The sequence below is a fragment of the Crotalus tigris genome, unplaced genomic scaffold (assembly GCF_016545835.1).
Source record: "Crotalus tigris isolate CLP2741 ecotype Arizona unplaced genomic scaffold, ASM1654583v1 scf7180000018282.538533, whole genome shotgun sequence".
In the NCBI taxonomy this organism is placed as follows: domain Eukaryota; kingdom Metazoa; phylum Chordata; class Lepidosauria; order Squamata; family Viperidae; genus Crotalus; species Crotalus tigris.
In genome coordinates, this window is record NW_024096923.1 from 262,999 (window position 1) to 283,545 (window position 20,547).

General features: G+C 37.2%; 1 protein-coding gene across 1 annotated transcript in view; it reads right to left on the reverse strand.

Annotated features, from left to right (window-relative positions):
• TOM1L1 (target of myb1 like 1 membrane trafficking protein) overlaps positions 1-20,547 on the reverse strand; it is a 51,611-nt gene that overhangs the window by 18,747 nt on the left and 12,317 nt on the right. The window contains exon 4 of the mRNA XM_039349520.1: positions 2,063-2,212. Coding sequence (XP_039205454.1) covers positions 2,063-2,212 — 150 coding nt within the window. The remainder of the gene's footprint in view (positions 1-2,062; positions 2,213-20,547) is intronic.

Here is a 20,547-nt window from a genome sequence, read left to right on the forward strand (position 1 = left end):
AGATCTCTCAAATTTCTCAAAATGGATCCTTCAGAACAGGGATTCTCCTTTTCCTACATAGAACCAAAGGCCATGTCACTTCCATTTCCTTCCCTTTCCCACCTCACTCTCATTGATCCTAGACAGAGGACTTGCTGTGTCGCCTATGCAGAGGTGACTGGTGAAGATGTCATCAAAATGGTCACCCTAGAACAGTGATGGTGAACCTTTTAGAGACTGAGTGCCCCAAACCGCCCCCCCATCCCCGTCCCTGTTCCGCCCTGCTGCTGGGCCACCCACCACCTCCACGGCCCGCCACAGATCACCCAGGCAGCCCAGCAGCGCCATGGCGGCCATGTCCTCTGCCCGTGCCCCGCAGCATCTGCACATGACGGGGCGCAAGGGCAGAGTCTTGTTCCCGCTGCCTGGCTACAATGACCTTGGCTGCACTGCTTCGCGTGGGCCGCACCCGGGGGTGACTCTCCTCCGGGGAGGCTGTTGGTGAGGAGGGGGTCATGGGAGGAGGCAGGGCTGGGGCAACGGTGTGTGTGCCCACAGAGAGCGCTCTGAGTGCCATAGGTTTGCCACCACTGCCCTAGAAAGTGATAAGGGAGCGAAAAAGAGCAATCATTCTCTCCCTCTCTTTTGTGGGCCAGGTAAATATATTTATTTTTGGGACCAGAGGCTGGATTATTTCAGGTGGCAGGCCACATCCAGCCCACAAGTCATAAATTGCCTACCCCTGCTTTGGATAACACACACAAAAAGACAAGATTTAACTTTAAAAAGGGATTGCCAAAGATAGGAAGTTATAAAACTACACATTCTGCAGATGTTTTCCTGATTCTTACATTACACTAGAGGTCCTCCCATTAAATTGACTTGTAATGTGGAAAGAACCATAGTCTTCATATAATGCCTCTCTTGAGAGGCAAAATGCTTTTCCATATCCATAGGGAGCATGGGCAGGGCAATAATTAGATGGAACCTTTGATCCTTCTTTTGTTCTTCTCAAAACTGGTGTTTCTCATATTCATCAAACATATGAATGTTTATTCCTCTATGTCAGGGGTGTCAAACTGCCGGCCCTTGGGCCGGTTGCATCATGTGGAGGCCACGCTCACCCCAGCTCCGGCAATGCAAAAAAAGTTGCGACCCATCGCAACATGGCACGTGACGCAGCAAGTTTGACACCCGTGCTCTATGTGATAGGTTAGCTTTCAACATAAGGGAGAGAGGAATTACTAGTAGTACAAAAAGACGTGCTAAATTTTGATTTTTATTTCATGGAAGTCATCCTAACTGTTTAGCAGCTCTCAAAAATAGTGGTGTCAATCAGTTATTAAGGATCAGAGATTAGAATATCATTTTATTCTCGATGGCTAGTAAAGCTGGAAAGCTCTATGAAAGTAAGGCTGACTTTATTTCTTACTTTCACAGATCTTTCCAGCCTTAGAATTTCTGGTTCTTAACCGATGCTTGATACAAGTATTTCTGAGAGTTGGTAAACAATTAGAATGATTCCTCTACTGACTGAAATAGTTTTGTGAAAGTGTAAATTTTATACCTTAGGTAAGCAAACTGATGTTCTGGATGTTTTGGATCCAACTTCCATAATCCATTACTATTGGCTTCTGGAAACTGAAGGCTAAAACTGGACATGAAGGTTTCTTATTTCTGTTTTGGCCCACTCAGATGTAGAAGTGAATTTATGATTCAGTATGATCCCATGATACAGTAACTGACAGTGAAGAAAAACTCCCACTTTCCCATCAGAAGCAATTCTTTTATTTGCTGATTGGGAAAATAACTTTTTTTAAGAGCAGAAAAAAAATGCCCTATGTTTTTTCAGTCTGAGCAGATAGGGAAGCTTATGCAACTACAAAGGAATCGTTTGAAAACCAGGGCAACAGATTCTCTATCCTTCTCTGCACTTTCTGTTCTCCAGCTTCAAAGAGAAGAAAAGGAAACTGTTTTTCACACAGTCCCTCCCAGGCACCACAGCATAGCTTGTCATGAAACACTGATTACATTTATTTCATAGAGGAAGCAAAAGGGAAATAAGGGGGGGGGGGGAACTTACCATGATAAAAGTCAAAATTTTCTCCTGCAGATCCACTGGTAAGTTAAACTTTGGATTCAGCAGCTTTACTAGTCTATCTTTGCAAAAATCTCGTTTCACTACCAGAGATTGGAAACGTGACCCACAGTTCTTTATACACATCTCAAGGAGCTGCAAAAAAAAAAATGGTTTTTTGCATCAGTGATATGAACAATTTCATTTACTTCCACTTCTGTTAGAGCAATACCCTACGAAGCTCCCTTTGTTTCTATTTCTCCTGCCCCATTTTTCACTGCACCCCTACATCAGTTACCACCTCAAGCTTCCTCTTATACTACTGAATGTTTCTCAGCCACTGGTTCTCCTAGTGCAAAGTTTCTTAAAATACATTACACAGGTCATCAATTGCCTGAATAACTTGAAATGATTCTACAAACTGGTTGCAAGTTAAAATTGGGAGGAAGGGGCAGGCAAAGAGTTATATGGAGTTTGGATCCATTCAGTCTTGGTAGCCAAGTGAGCCGAGCACTTATCCATGAATTAAGAGGGGGCAGTGGCAGATGTCTCCTCAAATGTCATAGATGAAACAGTTGAAGAAAAACAATCACTAGAAGACACTTGAATGAAAACTCACAGAGAATATGAGCTTTTAAAATCAAATGACACCTATGATCCCACTATCTTTCTCTTCAGTACCTCTTCTGGAAAACAGATTTTCAGCACTCAGCTACCGAAACAAGATGAACAATATGTTGATTCTAAGTTTTTAATTATCTCATTCCAAATATTGATGAAACATGCTACCCTATGCAAGTTCACACATTCCTTAAAATCTATAACCAATATATGAGATGTAAAGGAAAATATAAACTATCACTAAGATATGTTAGTGGCACAGTTTTATTGTTTTCTCAGATATACATTCAATGGGTTATGCATATGACTATAGCAGAAGGGCGCTACCTTCAGATCAGATAATCAAAATACAGTATTTAACTCATTTTATAAGAGCAGTAAAAATGCTACAAAGCTTTCTCAATCACAAAAGAAACACCAAGAGACAATAACATAATGTTAAATTTAAACAATGCCATTCCAGGATCCTGAATCACTTACAGTCTTTCAGTAATGATATTCCCATCATCAAGAATTCCAATGACAATTAAAAACAGGTTATTATATCACTGCTATCCTGTAATTTTATAATGATCTACTTCAGACTGTAACTCTAAAATAAAGTCATTGTTTTAGGCACACATAGAGCATCAATTCTCCCATTGAAGAAAGAACTTCATTTTCAATTAGCTGAATTTTATATTTAAGTCTCAATCCAAACCTGTAGTTAACCAGTGGTTAAATATGGCTGAGGGGATCAAACCAGCTTTATAAACATAAATGTCTTCTCTGATAAGCTTCAGTGTATAATGAGAATCCCCAAGGCTATATGGGTAGTCACTGAGTTATAACTGTTCATTTAACAATGGTTCAAAGTTACAACAGCCTTTGAAAATGAGACTTATAACCTGTCCTCTAAGTTACAACTGTTGCACCGTTCCTGTGGTTCCATAACTGCAATTTGAGCACTTGGCAATTGGCTTGCATTTACAATGGTTGCAATATATTACTATCATGTGAACGTGATCTGAGACCTGCTCAACTGGCTTCCGACAAGCAAAGTCAATGAGAAAAGCCAAATTCACTTCACGACTGCATGATTCAATTAATAGCCATAGTAAAATGGTTATAAAATCAGGTCTGGTCATGAGATGCCTCACTTAACAACCACTTCACTTAGCCACCAAAATTCTGGTCCCAATTGTGTTGATAAGTCAAGGACCAACCTGTATATTGTCCCCAATGTTTGTAATGCAGGCCTAGGATGTTTTGTAAAATTGGTACTGAATTCTTGGTTTTATAATGTGACAAAAGAGAGAAATTAAACACATGGGGCAGAATTATATTAGTGGTATTAATTTGTTTTTGTTATAAGATTTAATTTAAATCGATGTCAGGAAAAGGCTCTTCAACTTTGAAACAGTTGGGATCTCTTGTACTAAATCAGAGTTCTCAGACCTTATGGTGCCATGCAAATTTGTATCAATCATGCCAATGATAATAGCAATGGCAATACCAATAGCAGTAGTAATAACTGTAACAGCAACAAATTATAGGGATGTTTATAATTGCTTAATAATTAAGCCATCTCTAAATGTATGGTGTTTTTTGGACTGCATTCTAGAAGCCTGAGATATGCCAATCTACAACACCCCTGTCAGCTAGTTGAGGATAGGGAGATCAGAACTCCTCTCCATGTCTGAAAATTAATATATTAGGGCTAAAAGTGTCATGGTTCTGACAGATGAAACTCTTCAAAGAACTTCGAGGCATTGTTTACTTTAAAGAATCTTTATTCGAGAAGCATAGCATCAGCACTAACACAATCGAAGCCAAAAAACTGGATTTCCCTCCCCTGAGCGCATAGTATCAAAGCACAATTCCCTCCTCCAATTAACAGTCATAAATCACATTCTCCAATTAGTTTGAAATGCAGGCTTTCTCTCCAGTTCTCCAGCCCACCAATTTTTATCTCTTATTTCAATAACTTTGGTTCACACACTAGGTCTAGTAATGTTATGTCTAGCTAAACTCTCATGCACATTCCTCCTCCCAGCATCATCTAACTCTAACTCTAACTCTAAGAAGAAAACATAAGAAGAAAATGGTTGCATCTCCAACTGTTGTCAAAGCAAAAACATCCGATGTTAGCAGCATTGACAGAAAGCTGCTTAAAGCCTTCTTCCTGGGGGACTCAATTCTCTGCCCACCAGCTATGAATTCAGAAATTTATAACCCCCCCCCTCTAATTTACTCATAATCACTGGGGAGTGGGAAGCATGGCTCATTGTTTGACCACTTCTGCACTACAAGACAATAAAGTTAAGCCAGTTTCACTGGATAGATCATTGTTCATCCATAACAGTAAAATGCAGAAAACAGTAGGAAAATCTAATACCCCCAAATCACAGATTAGAAAAGCAGCAAGCAAACCAGATTAAAAAACAGAGATGGTGGGAGGGAAAAGGAATGAATGAATGAAGTGAGGGAGAGAGAAGGAAGGAAGGAAGGAAGGAAGGAAGGAAGGAAGGAAGGAAGGAAGGAAGGAAGGAAGGAAGGAAGGCAGGCTGTCATAGGAAAAGGGACTATATCACAGCTACAGTATATCACATAGGGGCTATATCACAGCTACCAAACGTCTTAGCTAAAATAATGAAAGACATGTTAATCAGCTATTTGCTCACAGAAGCAGGTTTAAAGTGGTTTTGTGTATGAAAAACATTTTTTGCAAGATAAATGAAAAAATTAGCGACACTTCTCCCTTTACTGCACTTTCCCTATACAGACAGCGATGAAGAATTACTGGATCTTGTATTCCATTAAAGTAGTTTAGTCCTCCTATTGGTTTTCAATAAGCTGAAACAGCTAGATTGAGAGTGTGAATTAAAAGCCTTTTTTTTTTTTTTTTTTGGCAAAGCATTTGTGAGTGAACTAATGGAAGCTACTTCCATGGTAACAGCTATTTTCATCAGAGAAGAATGCCCCAGTTAGGTCATCAATTGGTACTGAGCCACATCCATTGGAATGAAATATAAATATTTATTGTACTGTATACTGCAAATTCTCTCTCCTGCTCCCAGTAAATGTTGATCCTTTCAAGTACCTAGTCATATTTTTGCAAGACCCAAAAGCTGGTATAGAATATTTGAAGAAAATAAATGAGTTAGGAGCTTTACCGGGCTTCAAAATAAATAGAAAACAACAATGTTTGTTAACAATAAGACTTTTCAGGACTATGAAACAGTGACAAAAAAGGTCGGGATTCAAGGTGGAGAAAAAGGTGAAATATCTTGGAGTTATATTGACAAATACAAATTCTAAATTGTTTCAAATTTTTTACCTGTGTAGAATGATATCAAAAAAAAACCACCTATTAAGATGGGACAACTTGCAATTATCTTTTTTGGATAGAATCTGCATAATTAAGATGATTGTCTTACAAAAGATGTTATTTTTATTTCAGACTTTATGGATTCTTTTAAATTATTATAAATATAAGTATTAATAAATAATGGCAAATGGCCATTTCTAAGTTCATATGGCAAGGGAAAAAACCAAAGATTGGATACAAATTATTGCAAGATGCTAAAGAAAGAGGAGGTTTGGGTTTACCAGATTTGAAATTGTACTTTGATGCTTGTTGTTTGGTCTGAATTAAAGAGTGTGTAACTCTCCAAAATAAGAGATTGATTACTTGAACTGGAAGGTCATGAACTAAGAATTGGATAGTGTGGCTGCTTATGGTATGACGGTTAAATAAATGTTGATTTCAACAACCACTTTTTTAGATGTGCCATCCTAAGTCTTTTGAATAAATATAAAATAAGGTTCTCTGTGAAGATACATTGTTTGGTGTCAGCCCAGGAAGCTTTTTTAAAAAGAAGAATTGATGGTGAGGCCAGACTGGTGGACCTATACTCAAATAATACTTTTTAGTCAAGGTGAACCTGCCTTCAAATCCAAAGAAGAGTTGGAATCAAAGGAACATGTTTGTCACTGATTTACATATCTATAATTGAAAGAAAGGTTTAAATTAGATTTTTAAAAGCTTTGGATTTGACTGTGCAAAAAAATGAATCAGAAACTGTACTAGGTGGTAATGAGGAACATATTGCTAAGGTTTATAAACTGTTATAAAAATTGAATTTGGAAAATAAGTGTGTGAAGCACTGTATGAGCCAATGGACAAAGAATTTTGGGTATAATATAATGCTTGAACAATGGGAAAATATTTGGACAATGGGTTTAAAGTTTACATTAAATTATAAAATATTTTTTTTGTAAACTGATGTACCATTGGTATTAACACCAGATAAAATGTCAAAAACGTATAAAAATATTTCAAATGCATGTTGGAAATGTAAATATAAAGAATAAATGTTTACTATGTCTGATAGACATGTGACAAAGCAAAAAAATATAAGAATAAGAGTCACATTTAATATAGAAGGTTCTTAAAGTGAGAATAAAGTTGAAACTAGAGATGGACAAAGAACTTGAAAAAATGGAACTGTTGTTATATATGTTGACATTAGCAAGAATGCACTATGCACAAAAATGGAAAGATACTTTAATTCCTACAATGGAAGACTGGCTGGAAAATCTGATGGAATTAGCAGAAATAGCCAAATTCACTGCCCTTATCAAAGAAAAGAATGCAGCTAACTTTGTTTCCATTTGGAAACCATTTTGGGACTTTGTGCTTGAGGTGGGGAAAAAAAGAGACTTTGGCTTTGGGTTTTGCTGATTAGATAGGTTTGATATTATAAAATGACCAGTATATATACCCATTCAGAAACCAGCCACAAGCTCGGAGAATGAACCTTCACCCTCATATATACTATTATGGAAAAGTATAAAAAAATTAGGCTCTATGTTATTATATTGTTCTACTGTGCTAAAAAGAGTCAGAAATCAATGTTTTTTTTCTTTCCCCCCTTTCCTCCCCTATTTCCCTACCATTTTCATTTTTTTTTTTTTTTGTACAGATAGTACTTAACTTACAACACTTCATTTAGGGACTGTTCAAAGTTATAACGGCACTGAAAAAAGTGACTTATGACCATGTTTCACAGTTACAACCTTTGTAGAATCCCCATAATCATGTGATCAAAATTCAGATGCTTGGCTATTGGTTCATACTTAGACCATTGAGAGGATCTTCTACTAATTCTTATGCCAGATATACTGGAAATTCACCACTGGTACCTAAATTGTTCCTGTCTTTTCCAACCTAACTTGGAGAAAGATAGCAACATATGGAAGTATTAAGCAGACTCAAAAGAACCTAATATCTTTCATGGATAACTAGATACCTAGACAGATAGCTAGATAGATAAGAATGTTTTGGTGTAGTAAAAACATACAAAATGATCAACAGCAAAGATAGAAAAAATAGAGGAAAAGTAAATAAGAAAAAGAAAAAAAAAACATAATTATGCCTTCCACCCCTCATTCTATTATCATCTTAATCTTTCCCCCAACCTCTTTCTCCCTCTTTAATCTCCAAAACATCAATTCAATGTTTTCTTCTTTAAGCAAAAAGGAATGTTTCAATGTAGTAAAAATATACAAAATGATCAACAGCAAAGATAGAAAAAAATAGAGGAAAAGTAAGTAAGAAAAAAAAATAATTATGCCTTCCATCCCTCATTCTATTGAGTAATTACCATCTTAATCTTTTCCCCAATTTCTTTGTCCCTTTTTAATCTCCAAAGCATCAGTTCAATGTTTTCTTCTTTAAACAAAAAGTTCCTATAATGTTTCCAGTCTTCCCAAAAAATTCTTAATCCATTTTTCTCTGTTCAGAGTGGTTGGTTTCATCATTTCTGTTAGTTCAATTAATTTTATAATACAATTTACCACTGCAGGTATGTCATTGGTTTTCCCAATTTACTGCATACAATAATCTTGCCACAGTTACCAAAAACAATATTATTTTACCATATTTCTTTTCTAATTTCTTGTCCATAAGATTTTTCAATCTATTCTGTCAGACACAGAGACTGGAATATAATATGAAACCTGACATAATTCTAGGCAGCCATTTTAAAACATGCTCATAAATACATACATTTGTGAAATACTAGTACAATCAGCCAGTACAGACGGCGGAGTCCCAATGTGACTAAAATGGAATTTAAATGTTCACACATCTCTTTCAAAGCTACTCCAGAATGTTGGGAATCTTCCAAAATTAATATGGGATTTCAAGCTACATTAAATTTTAAAGTCTAGACAACAGCATATATGCTGACATGTGTTCAGAAAATCTTGTTAGTGAAAATTAAACTATTTGTAATGACAAACACCTGGATAGGTTTCCTTCAAAAATACAAAATAAGCAAGGAAAGAAAAGTACAAAAGCATCTGACATGTTTGCCATTGTGCTTTCTATTAGCCCTGCATTTTCAATTGTATTCTTGAAAATACCATTTATGGAATTCTACAGTTTTGCCAGAAGGTCTAATAGACCATGACTTGTCTTAGCCATAGGTTTTAAACATGTCAGAAGGAAGCTACAGGATAAACAAAATAATAATGACTTGCTTGGTCAAAATAGATTTGTTCCTCTTCCTTTTCACCCTTTGTACTTCTACAGAGTGATTAGAGCAAGCCAACCAAGTATAAACCAATAAAACACTAACCCAAATAAAGCATCTCTATTCATGCATCATGCCACACAAATCAAAATTGAAACAGCAGCAAACCAAGGTTTCAAAATGTTATTTACTAATCCATATTTAAATAATAGTTGATCCACTCCTTTCTCACATTTACGGCAAGCCAGAAAAATAAGCCACATTACGTTTAGTGCAATGTATGAATCCAAGAATTGATACCTATTAATTTTGTATTGATCTACCAAGAGAATAAAGTATTTGTACTTCTTTATAAAGTGAATAAGTATTTTATCTTATCTTAAAACTATTTTCCAATTGCTCATTTGTGTGTTGTGGATTACATATTAATCTGAATACTGAACTGTAACTCTGATTCATTTGATTGCATGCTAAATTACATATTTGCAGAGAGACTCTTGTAGGCAACAAAATGTCACTGGTCTCCTGAATGGTGATTATATTAGGCTTTGGTGAATCTCCAAGGAACAAACTGGAAAGCAGCAACAAGAATGCTCCAGAGAACTCTTAGCATCCACAGTCAGGTAAATAAGAGCTACCAAAAAGAAGCTTCAAGAGGCTAAATGGAATACGAGAAGACAGCCAAGTTCCTCATGCAAGTTGGATAGTTTTTAAAATATTTTAATTCAAAAAATGATGGCAAAATATGGATTTGTTGAAGGGTACAACATCCTGCCTACTAGAATATCTTCCAAGATAAATATTCATCATAAAGCAAGAAGCTGCATTTTATTTTAGTATTATTTTATCAGCGGCTGCTGATAAAAACAGGATCGCCAACATGATCGCCAACGTCCGATAACAGATATGGCACAACAAGAAGAACTGTACTGACAGTGAACAATGTCCTCCTTTGCATCAAGTGAGAGGCTAATTTAGGAATACAAAGCAAGTTGTGGTGGCACACTAAATTTTTCTTCCAAAATCTCTCACCAGTTATGACTCCATGCCCCTACTTCTGCCTTAGTTGGCCACTTCACTTTGTCCAATAGCAGAGCCATCCCGAGGCAGCCTATGTTACTGTACAGCTACGATAAAAGCAGAAGATCCACAAATGATATACAACAAAACAGGCACATATAAGGAGTAATATGGGAAACTACTGTGTTTGCTGTTGCCGAGCATACTGTAGATCCATTGTAGTTTTGAACAACTATTTATGTCTCTAGCAGTGCAACCTGACATGACTTTTAGTACCTGATTTAGGAAGCAACATTAATCAGTAGTGGCAGCTGGAAGAACACAGATGTAAAAAAGAGGCATATTAGAATAAATCAGAGAATGGTGATGGACTTGAGCTGTCATTCCTAGATCTGTATTCCTACTATTAAGAATTTGCCTGCAGCAAAAAAATTCAATTGTGACAAGGTTCTAAAAAAGCAGAAAGATAACACAGAAACATGAAACTGAAGTTGATGCATTTATATATCCTTAACATAATAAAATAGATGAAAATAATGAAGGAACAAACTATCATTGGTATGTACAGCTAGGATATACTGTATGAGATTTGATTTTTGCCAGAGATAGACAAGAAAAGATTCTTATGATACTTGTTCACAATGTCTTGTTTTTACAAGTAAACTTTCCCTTATTTAAAGCCTCTTAAGAACTTCTTAACAGCATCTTGCACAATTAAGGAAAGAAAAAAACAACACTAGTATGGGTTTTTTTTGCCCAAGGCAAGCAAGGATTGCATACTAATAGGAAAGGCTATTTTCCAGCAATGGAGAAGGAAGCTAGTCTCTAAAGGTGCAACCTACTTGCCGAAACCTTGAGAAGTACTGCTTGCATTTGATGAAGAACATTTCGCCTGCAGGTCAAAATGGGAAGGAGAAAGCAATTACAGCTACAGTGCTAAGACTTGGAAAAAAACGCTAGAAGTGGGTCTCCTGAGTTATCAAATAACTTCTTAAAACGAAGTAGGAGTCATTAGTTCTGTACAACTTTGATAGACTGTCAAACCAGATAGTTTCCACTGAAGGTGGTAATTCTACAGCTTCCTAGGGAATATTAGTTCCACGGGTCAAACCTAATGTGCAACGTTTCTATTTATTTCACAGGAAATGCAACAGTGATCATGAATTAGTTTTGTTCTGTTTTGCTAATGGAATTGTTTATTCAGTGAAATGAAAAGTGGGCACAAGTTTTCCTTTCTGTTCCAGCCCATCATTTGTTCTCAGAATGTCTCTGGAGGGTAGGGGCATAGATTGGGAAGGGTGTGGAGGAAGTATTTTCATGAAAGCACAGTTCTATTGGCACAGGGATGGGATTCAGGCAAGCACTGCAAATATTTCCAAACAAAATGGAGCCATTTAAATAGATTATATCATTTCACTAATGAAAACAGATCTCATATTGTTTGTTTAACTATCTGGATTGAGAGAAAGTAGATCAACCTACATTACAGAGAATTTCAGGTAGCTGAATGGAATGCATTAAACACAAATCCTTTAATGTTAAATATCCAGAGAAAATTTAACACTTAATAAATCAGTGTGAGCTTCTTAGTTACTTGGTGACACCTGATACTATCAATGGTAGTAGAGTTGTATAGAAGGGACAAAAAAAATATTACCAAGCTGATCCTCCAGATGTTGTTGGAATGGTAATGAAAGACCAAAACTGGATTGCAGTTCAACAATACCTGGATGGCCACACAGTGCTCACTTGTGTGTTAAAGAAAGTGATTGCTCACACTAACCACTCACACTATTTATCTAGCGCAACCATCACAGGAGTTACACAAATTCAAAACTTTGTTCTTCTGTCTCCTAAGGAGATTGTGGAATGCTGGAAACGCCTCGGTGATGTTGGTGGTGGGCACTTTGCCCATCTACAGTTGGTCTTCTTCTTGTACTTCAAGAAGCTTCGCATCTTGCACTACTCCATATCTGGCTATGACAGTTAGTGCTAACATGCAACACAAAGCCTACACTGGTTTAGTGGCACTGTAATAAATTGTACCCCATCCTAAATACACTTTGGTCAAGAATCATTCCTTGGATTAGGCCCACTGTTTATTTAAATATGATTTGCTGAGTAAGTCATAATTGACCAAGTTCATTATTATTACCAAAACCATAAACAATAATTTACAGACCACAATGGCTGAGATTCATGAAACTTGGCAAGCCAAACCAAACAATCTATTTTAGGGTTGGATTGGCATGCAAGTCCCGATATTAAGTGTCTTCTAATGGGATGAAAGGCGGGATGAAAATCTAAAGAATGATGAAACAGAGGTACCTACCGTGTATTCAATTTATATAGGTCAAAACACGGTAAAGCTCTCAATTTTAGTGCTTCAGATTACAAATTGCGAATATTATATTCTTAGAAGATCTGCCTGTAAATCAAAATCTCTACCCCAAATCTAGCCTAATCCGTTGTGGGAGACAAGAAGAAATGAATGTCTTTTTCAGAAGTGTGATTGCCCAATGGGGTTGTCCTTACATTAACAAAGGCATTCTTTGGTTCCAGGTAGCATTTAATAATGCAGCTCATTACAAAGAGGCCATCACTGCAAGTGAGAGACTATTTTGCCCCCTCCCCTTTATCCCTAAAGCCCTATCTCAAGCTTCTATCCTTCAAGGGGAATAAACTTCTTGATTCTCAACATCATCTAATTTGTAATCCCATTATTGTTTCAAAGCGGCATCTTCTCATTCTGTCTAATCCAGCCATTTATTATGGAGATTCTGTAACTGCATTTGAGAAAGCTGTAGTACTGTGATACCTAGATCCCTGAAATCAGATTTGCCTGGGAAAATGTTTAGCTCCCATAGATCTTCCAAAGTAGCAGGATTCTTCAATTAACACTTAAGATTTCTACTACAGTAAAAATCATATAAACAGACTGGCAATGACCTAGAGAAGGCTCCAGTAAATCCAGTAGCTTGTTTATTTACATTTAAGCTATTAGGTAATCTCCCATGAAAACAGGTCTAACACACCCAAAGTTTATTAATACCGGTAATAAAGATTATGTAACCAAGCAGCAACCTTGGCTGCCTATCTAAAAATATTCCTTCTTACTTGTTTTGGAAATATTGTAAACAGTGAGGATTTGTGACTGTTCCCCTAGGCCAGGGGTAGGCAACCTTGGCTCTTTTATGACTCGTGGACTTCAACTCCCAGAATTCTGGGAGTTGAAGTCCACGAGTCATAAAAGAGCCAAGGTTGCCTACCCCTACCTAGGCTGCATGCAGCCTCTATTCTTCTAAGGCCTATGACAAAAAAAAAAAAAAAACCTCTGCAATACTGATTTGAAAATATGACTTCTTTTAATTGATGAAAAAAGAATCTATACAGATGGGACAGGGAATTTGGAGGGGCACCATTTTGTCTCAATGATATACCTGTTTATTATCGTTCTCAGGTTTTAGTCTCTAATTTTTCATTACTCAAATATCAAAACTCCCTCATGACTTAATGAAGCAAGTACATAACAATATGTCCAGCTCCAAATTCCCAATTTTGACTCTTTAACAGAGGTACAGAAAGAATAAACTGGATTGAGCAGAAGAAAAATCTTATCATTCTAAGCAGTTTCCTCTACTTTTGCTTGTAGATAATCATAAATTACTTGCAGGTCAGACATGTTCCCAACTTCCACCAACTCATGTAACTATAAAAGTTTATGGAATTTTCTTTATTTAAACTCCATGCAGATAAATTAACATCTGCAGAATAAATCCCTAGATAAATTATCCCAACGCATTTTCAAGCCACACATTACAGTGTGCTGAGCAGGCAGGGAAAATAAATAAAAGGCAGATAGTTTGATATCTAATCTGTGTGCCAAGAGGAAGCCAAAGCTGGTTTTGTTTTTTTAGTCCGTATGTTTGCAACTCAGAAGAATGTCAAAATACTTACAGTAGTGACTCAGAGTTACTAAGAAGAGGGTGGGGGCACAGACGTTTGTCAACATACCCAGGAATCTGAATCCCCAATCTAGCATAACATACTAAGACAGCTCAAATTGATATCTGGAAAATGTTGGCCATTTATCAACCTAAATTATTAGCTCAACTCTGCCGATAATTGTCCTGCTGAACAAGTTATCAGAAGAAAAGCAGAATACGCAATAAGAAAGTGTGCTTCTGCACATCTGATAATCAGCCCTAATAAGCTCCTCTGATTAAGCAGAGAAGTTGATAACATACACATTGCACAATACTGTACTATTTTCTTCGGAGACACAGAGCTAGCAGACATTTTGTTTGCACCTGTATTCACTGCTGATCAAATCCCGAATAATCATACAAACCCTGAAATTTAACACAATATTCAGATTTCTGCTTACGTTATCCATTATTGCGAATACAACATTTTATTTTTCATGATAATTCTGTACAGAAATTCTTCAAGAAAAAGGCTCCTGTCAGAATCCAATTATATTTCATCTTTAATTATCAAACATAGAAAACCCCAATTCTACCTTCTCTGGATTCTGCCATAAGAGGGAGAGAAGGGGGAGAACAAAGGGGCTTTATGGCCCTCACTTCCTTCAGTACACTTCAAAGAGCTGAATGCTGAATGTATGTTTATTGTAACCTCTTGGGTGTTAGCACCCAAGAACATTACCATAACAAGGAAGGGTATTTGCCTTTCATGTAGTTATCTGAAGTCTCCATCCAGACGGAAGAAAGAAGAAAGGGGGTGGAATTGTGATACTTGAAACTATCACTGGAAGGGGGGTTGATTGGGTGGGACTACTGGGAACCCCTTAAAACCTTGAATGGGAGAGCTTGAACCCCAAGTCCTGTCTAGCATGCCTGCAACCATTTTCTCTTAATAAAGGATTCCTGTTGGAAGAATTATTCCAAGAGTTCTGTCTTCTTAAGATGCAAAGTGGGGTGGGTCCTTACAGCTCCAGTCCATAGATAGACAGACAGATGAATCCTGGTGACTGCTTGGACAAGTCTTTGCATTTTTTTTCTGGCAAGATTTCAGAAGTAATTTGTGTTTGCAGCTGGCTTCGTGCCTAAGGTGGTCTCTAGCCCTGTGCCTTAACCACTACACCAAACTGGCTCTATCCCAGTTCAGAAAAGCTTATGTTATAGCTTTTTTATAATCCAAACATCATTTCTGCAAGACAGAAACACACACCTACACATTTGATTTCACTGAAAGAATTCTAACTACCCTGACATCAACTGGGAGACAAACTCCGCACCAAGTGGAAGATCAAACAGGTTCCTGGCAAACCTAGCAGACAACTTTGTCTCCCAAAAAGTAGAGAAGGGAACTAGGGGATTAGCCATCTTGGATCTAATTCTCACTAACAGAGATGAAATGATAGACGGTGTTGAAGCCATAGGAACCCTGGGAGGAAGTGATCATGCAATATTAGAATTCAACATTATAGAAGCACAACCAATAGAACACAGTCAAACTAGAGTCTTGGACTTCAAGAGAGCTAATTTCAATAAACTTAGAGAGGGCTTGGGAAGGATTCCATGGATGAGAATCCTCAAGGGGAAAACAACTCAAGAAGCTTGGGAAATTTTGAAAAATGAGATAATAAAAGCACAGTCTAGCACAATACCAACAAAGAGGAAAAACAACAGCTCTCAAAAGAAACCAGCATGGCTGCATAAAGAACTCTCTGACAAATTGAAAGATAAAAAGGACAAGTATAGAAAGTGGAAAGAGGGGAACATAACTAAGTCAGAATATCAGCAAATAGCCCGAGCCTGCAAAGATGAAGTGAAGAAAGCCAAGGCTCAAAATGAACTAAGGCTTGCGACCAAAGTCAAAAATAACAAAAAAAGCTTCTTTCAACATGTAAAAAACAAGAAAAAAGTGAAGGAAACGATTGGTCCATTAGTGGGTGGAAGTGGCAAGAAGGTGACAAACAACAGGGAGAAAGCAGAACTATTTAACTCGTGTTTTGCATCTGTCTTTACACAAAGGGAAAAAACAGACCAACCTATCAAAAATAGTGCCATAAAAAACAAAACAGAAACACAAGTTAAGATAGGCAAGAAAATGGTTAGGGAGCACCTGTCCAGCCTAGATGAGTTCAAATCGCCAGGACCAGATGGATTACACCCCAGAGTTCTCAAGGAACTGGCAGATGTAATATCAGAGCCACTGAACTATATTTTTCAAAGATCCTGGAACACAGGGGAACTACCAGAGGACTGGAAAAGAGCTGATGTAGTTCCCATCCTCAAAAAAGGAAAAAAAATGGATCCAGGAAATTACAGACCTATCAGCCTGACCTCAATACCTGGGAAGATCCTGGAAAAGATAATCAAACAACGAATCAACGAACACCTAGAGGCAAACAAAGTCATTACTAAAAGCCAACATGGGTTTGTCAAAAATAGATCATGCCAGACAAATCTTATTGCATTCTTTGACCAAGTGACAAAATTAGTGGATCAGAGGAATGCTGTGGACATAATTTACTTGGACTTCAGTAAGGCATTTGATAAAGTAGATCACAACCTACTACTTGACAAGATAGAAAAATGTGGGGTAGACAGAACCACCACCAGATGGATCCGTAGCTGGCTGACCGGCCGTACTCAGCGAGTGGTCCTCAATGGAACTGCATCTATATGGAGGGAAGTGTGTAGTGGGGTGCCCCAGGGCTCTGTTCTGGGCCCAGTACTCTTCAACATCTTCATCAATGACTTGGATGAAGGGATAGATGGGGAACTCATCAAATTTGCAGACGACACCAAGCTGGCAGGAATAGCCAACACTCCAGAAGACAGGCTTCAGATACAGAAGGATCTGGACAGACTTGAACACTGGGCACTAACTAACAAAATGAAATTCAATGGTGAAAAAAGCAAGGTTCTACATTTAGGCAAGAAAAACCAAATGCACAAGTACAGCATAGGTGGCACCATGCTCAATAGTAGTAACTGTGAGAGGGACCTCGGAGTCCTAGTAGACAATCCCTTAAATATGAGCCAGCAGTGTGCTGCAGCTGCCAAAAAGGCCAACACAGTGCTAGGCTGCATTAACAGAGGGATAGAATCAAGATCACGTGAAGTATTAATACCACTCTTCAATGCCTTGGTAAGGCCACACTTGGAATACTGCATCCAGTTTTGGTCACCACGATGTAAAAAAGATGTTGAGACTCTAGAAAGAGTACAGAGAAGAGCAACAAAGATGATTAGGGACTGGAGGCTAAAACATATAAGGAACGGTTGCTAGAATTGGGTATGTCTAGTTTAACGAAGAGAAGGACAAGGGGGGACATGATAGCAGTATTCCAATATCTCAGGGGCTGCCATAAAGAAGAGGGAATTAAGCTATTTTCCAAAGCACCTGAAGGCAGGACAAGAAGCAACGGGTGGAAACTAATCAAGGAGAGAAGCAACCTAGAACTAAGGAGAAACTTCCTGACAGTGAGAACAATTAATCAGTGGAACAGCTTGCCTCCAGAAGCAGTAAATGCTCCAACACTGGAAGTTTTTAAGAAGAGACTGGACAGCCATTTGTCCGAAATGGTGTAGGGTTTCCTGCCCGAGCAGGGGGTTGGACTAGATGACCTCCAAGGTCCCTTCCAACTTTACTATTATTATTATTATTATTATTATTATTATTATTATTATTATTATTATTATTATTCTGAAATGGTGGATGTGATTAATTCCATTTAGTATTTCAAGGCATCCACTATCCCCAATGGAAAGATCACTGGATAAAAATTTGTCTCTATTTTCTTACAGGATATGAAATCTCAAGGGACCCCTGTTATCTTTCACATTTGTCAAATTATGAATAATGATTAATTACAGTAGAGGCTGGATATAATTGCATACCCTTCATTCATTCTATAATACTTCACATATTTTAAAAACTGTTTGCAAACTAATCAGGATGACAGGTACAAATTAGGAATGAAAGCTATTGTACTCATTTGAGGGAAACATCCTTGATTGCATTTCTGTAATTTCTGAAAGGAAGGATTCAAACATTAGGTGGTATCAAACCTTTGGAGAAATTTAAATCAGTAGGACTTCATTCATACAGCGTGGTAATCGTTATTTTGAAAAGCAAATTCCTCAAATTCCAAAAGCTGCATCTTACATTACAACCAATAAGATAGGTAATCCTGTGTACAAGAACTATCAATCATTTGTACCACTAGTGATGTGCCTGACTTTTTTTAAAAAAAAAACATAGGAATTTGAATCTGTCTACCATTACAATTACTGTACATAAGTTCAAGCAATGGACCAATCTACATTACTCCAAACTCCCAACTGCTATCGCCGTTTGACCATACTGACCTAGATTACAGCCTACATAGGAATGTTAGACAACACCCATAAAAATATCAGACTGGGCTACTATACAGGAAATTCATTTTTTTGCTCTAAGTATTTCTAACTCACACCCACTTGTTATTATTTGGCAAGTATTTTTCAGAAGTGGTTTGCCCTTGCTTGTTTCTGAGGGTTGAGAAAGACTGACCCAAGGTCACCCAGCTGTACCTAAGGCAGAATCAGAACTCAAAGTCTTCCAGGTTCTAACCAAGTACCTTAAACACTGCACTAAACTGGCTCTCATGCCATTTAACTCCACTTTTTAAAATTGCATGTTATTTGCTACAACATCCTGGAAACTGGACTGGTGGCTAAATGCACAAGATTCATTTCAACCGCTTATGACTTGGTTCATGTATCACACTAAATCACACTATTTGTTTTCATAGATTTTCATGGGTATAGGTATGCAAGTCTTGGTGTATTCGGGTCTTTTCCTGTGTAAGATTGAGAGTATCTTGGCGACGTTTCGATGACGAGTGGGACCTCATCGAAACGTCGCCAAGATACTCTCAATCTTACACGGGAAAAGACCCGAATACACCAAGACCTGCATATATATTGCTCCTAGAAGCACGAAGCTGAAAACACTAGCCTAAAGATGACGAATGAGACTTCGTCGAAACGTCGCCAAGACACTTCCGATTTGATGCGGGAGAAAATTATATATATATATATATATATATATATATATATATATATATATATATATATATATATATATATATATCATTTGAGCAGCAGAGGCACGAAGCTGAAAGCACCAGCCTGAAGATGACGAATGGGACTTTGTCGAAACGTCGCCAAGACACTTCCAATTTTACGTGGGAGAAAACCCGAACAACCAAAGACCTACATACAAACACCCGCGAAAACCTCAGAAAACATATATATATATATATATATATATATATATATATATATATATATACATACACACACGTATATAATTACTGTTAAAATACCATGATTTAACTTGAATATATTTTTAAGTTTCATGCAGATTGCAGTTTTGTAAATATAGTTTCCATCCAGCATTGTAACATTGAAATGAAAGATAGCAGATGCCTGCAAATAAAGCAAAGGTGAACTGTTGCCCAACAGTTATTATTAAAGCTACAACTCCCAGCATCCTTTATCTTAGTTATGTTGTAGTAAAGTTATAATCCAGTTATTCAAATAGTGCCTTCCTCAATTAAAGCCCAGCAAAGACAGAAATACATGAACAAACAGACATTAATTTTTCACATTGACTTTATAGATAAAATATTGTAAGACATTTTTAAATTACAAAATAAATATCTCCTCTCTATGTGATCTGATTCTGAGCCATCAACACCTTTGTATAGTTAAAACTACATGCTTCAATGGACTTGGTTCAAAAATATTCTCATAGGACTTGATACTAGCATATAAAGATTTTATAGCATGCTGTAAAATGGAAAACTCTCAGAGAAAACTTTTTGTGGTTAAACAACAATTCCTTTAACAGGATGTCATTCTTTTTCTTCCAAGCTAACTGAATACTTGAATGTTTAGTTTAAAAAGAAAAAATGAGGCAATATGCTGATTAAGATGCTAAGCTTCCTACTTTAGAGTGGGTTGAATAAAGCTAGAATGTTAAAAAAAAACCTAGAACTCTGAACAATGTTTGAATTTCTGTTTATTTTTTCATTTTAAATTGGGTGTTTTGTTGTGTCTTAGTACCTCCAGATTCATTCAAGAGAAATGGGGAGGAGGAGGGTATTAATATAGTGGTTAAGTGTTGCATGAGTCCTGTGGAGACCTAGACCCTAGCCTACCTTTAGGACATAAGATCCCTGATTAGCTTTGAATGAGTCTGAGGCCTGCTATTATTAGGGTAAAAATGAAGGGAATGGAAATTGTCTTGAGCTCTTGAAGTAGCAGACTGTAAAACTAATAAGTAAATAGAACTGGAGGTTCTAAA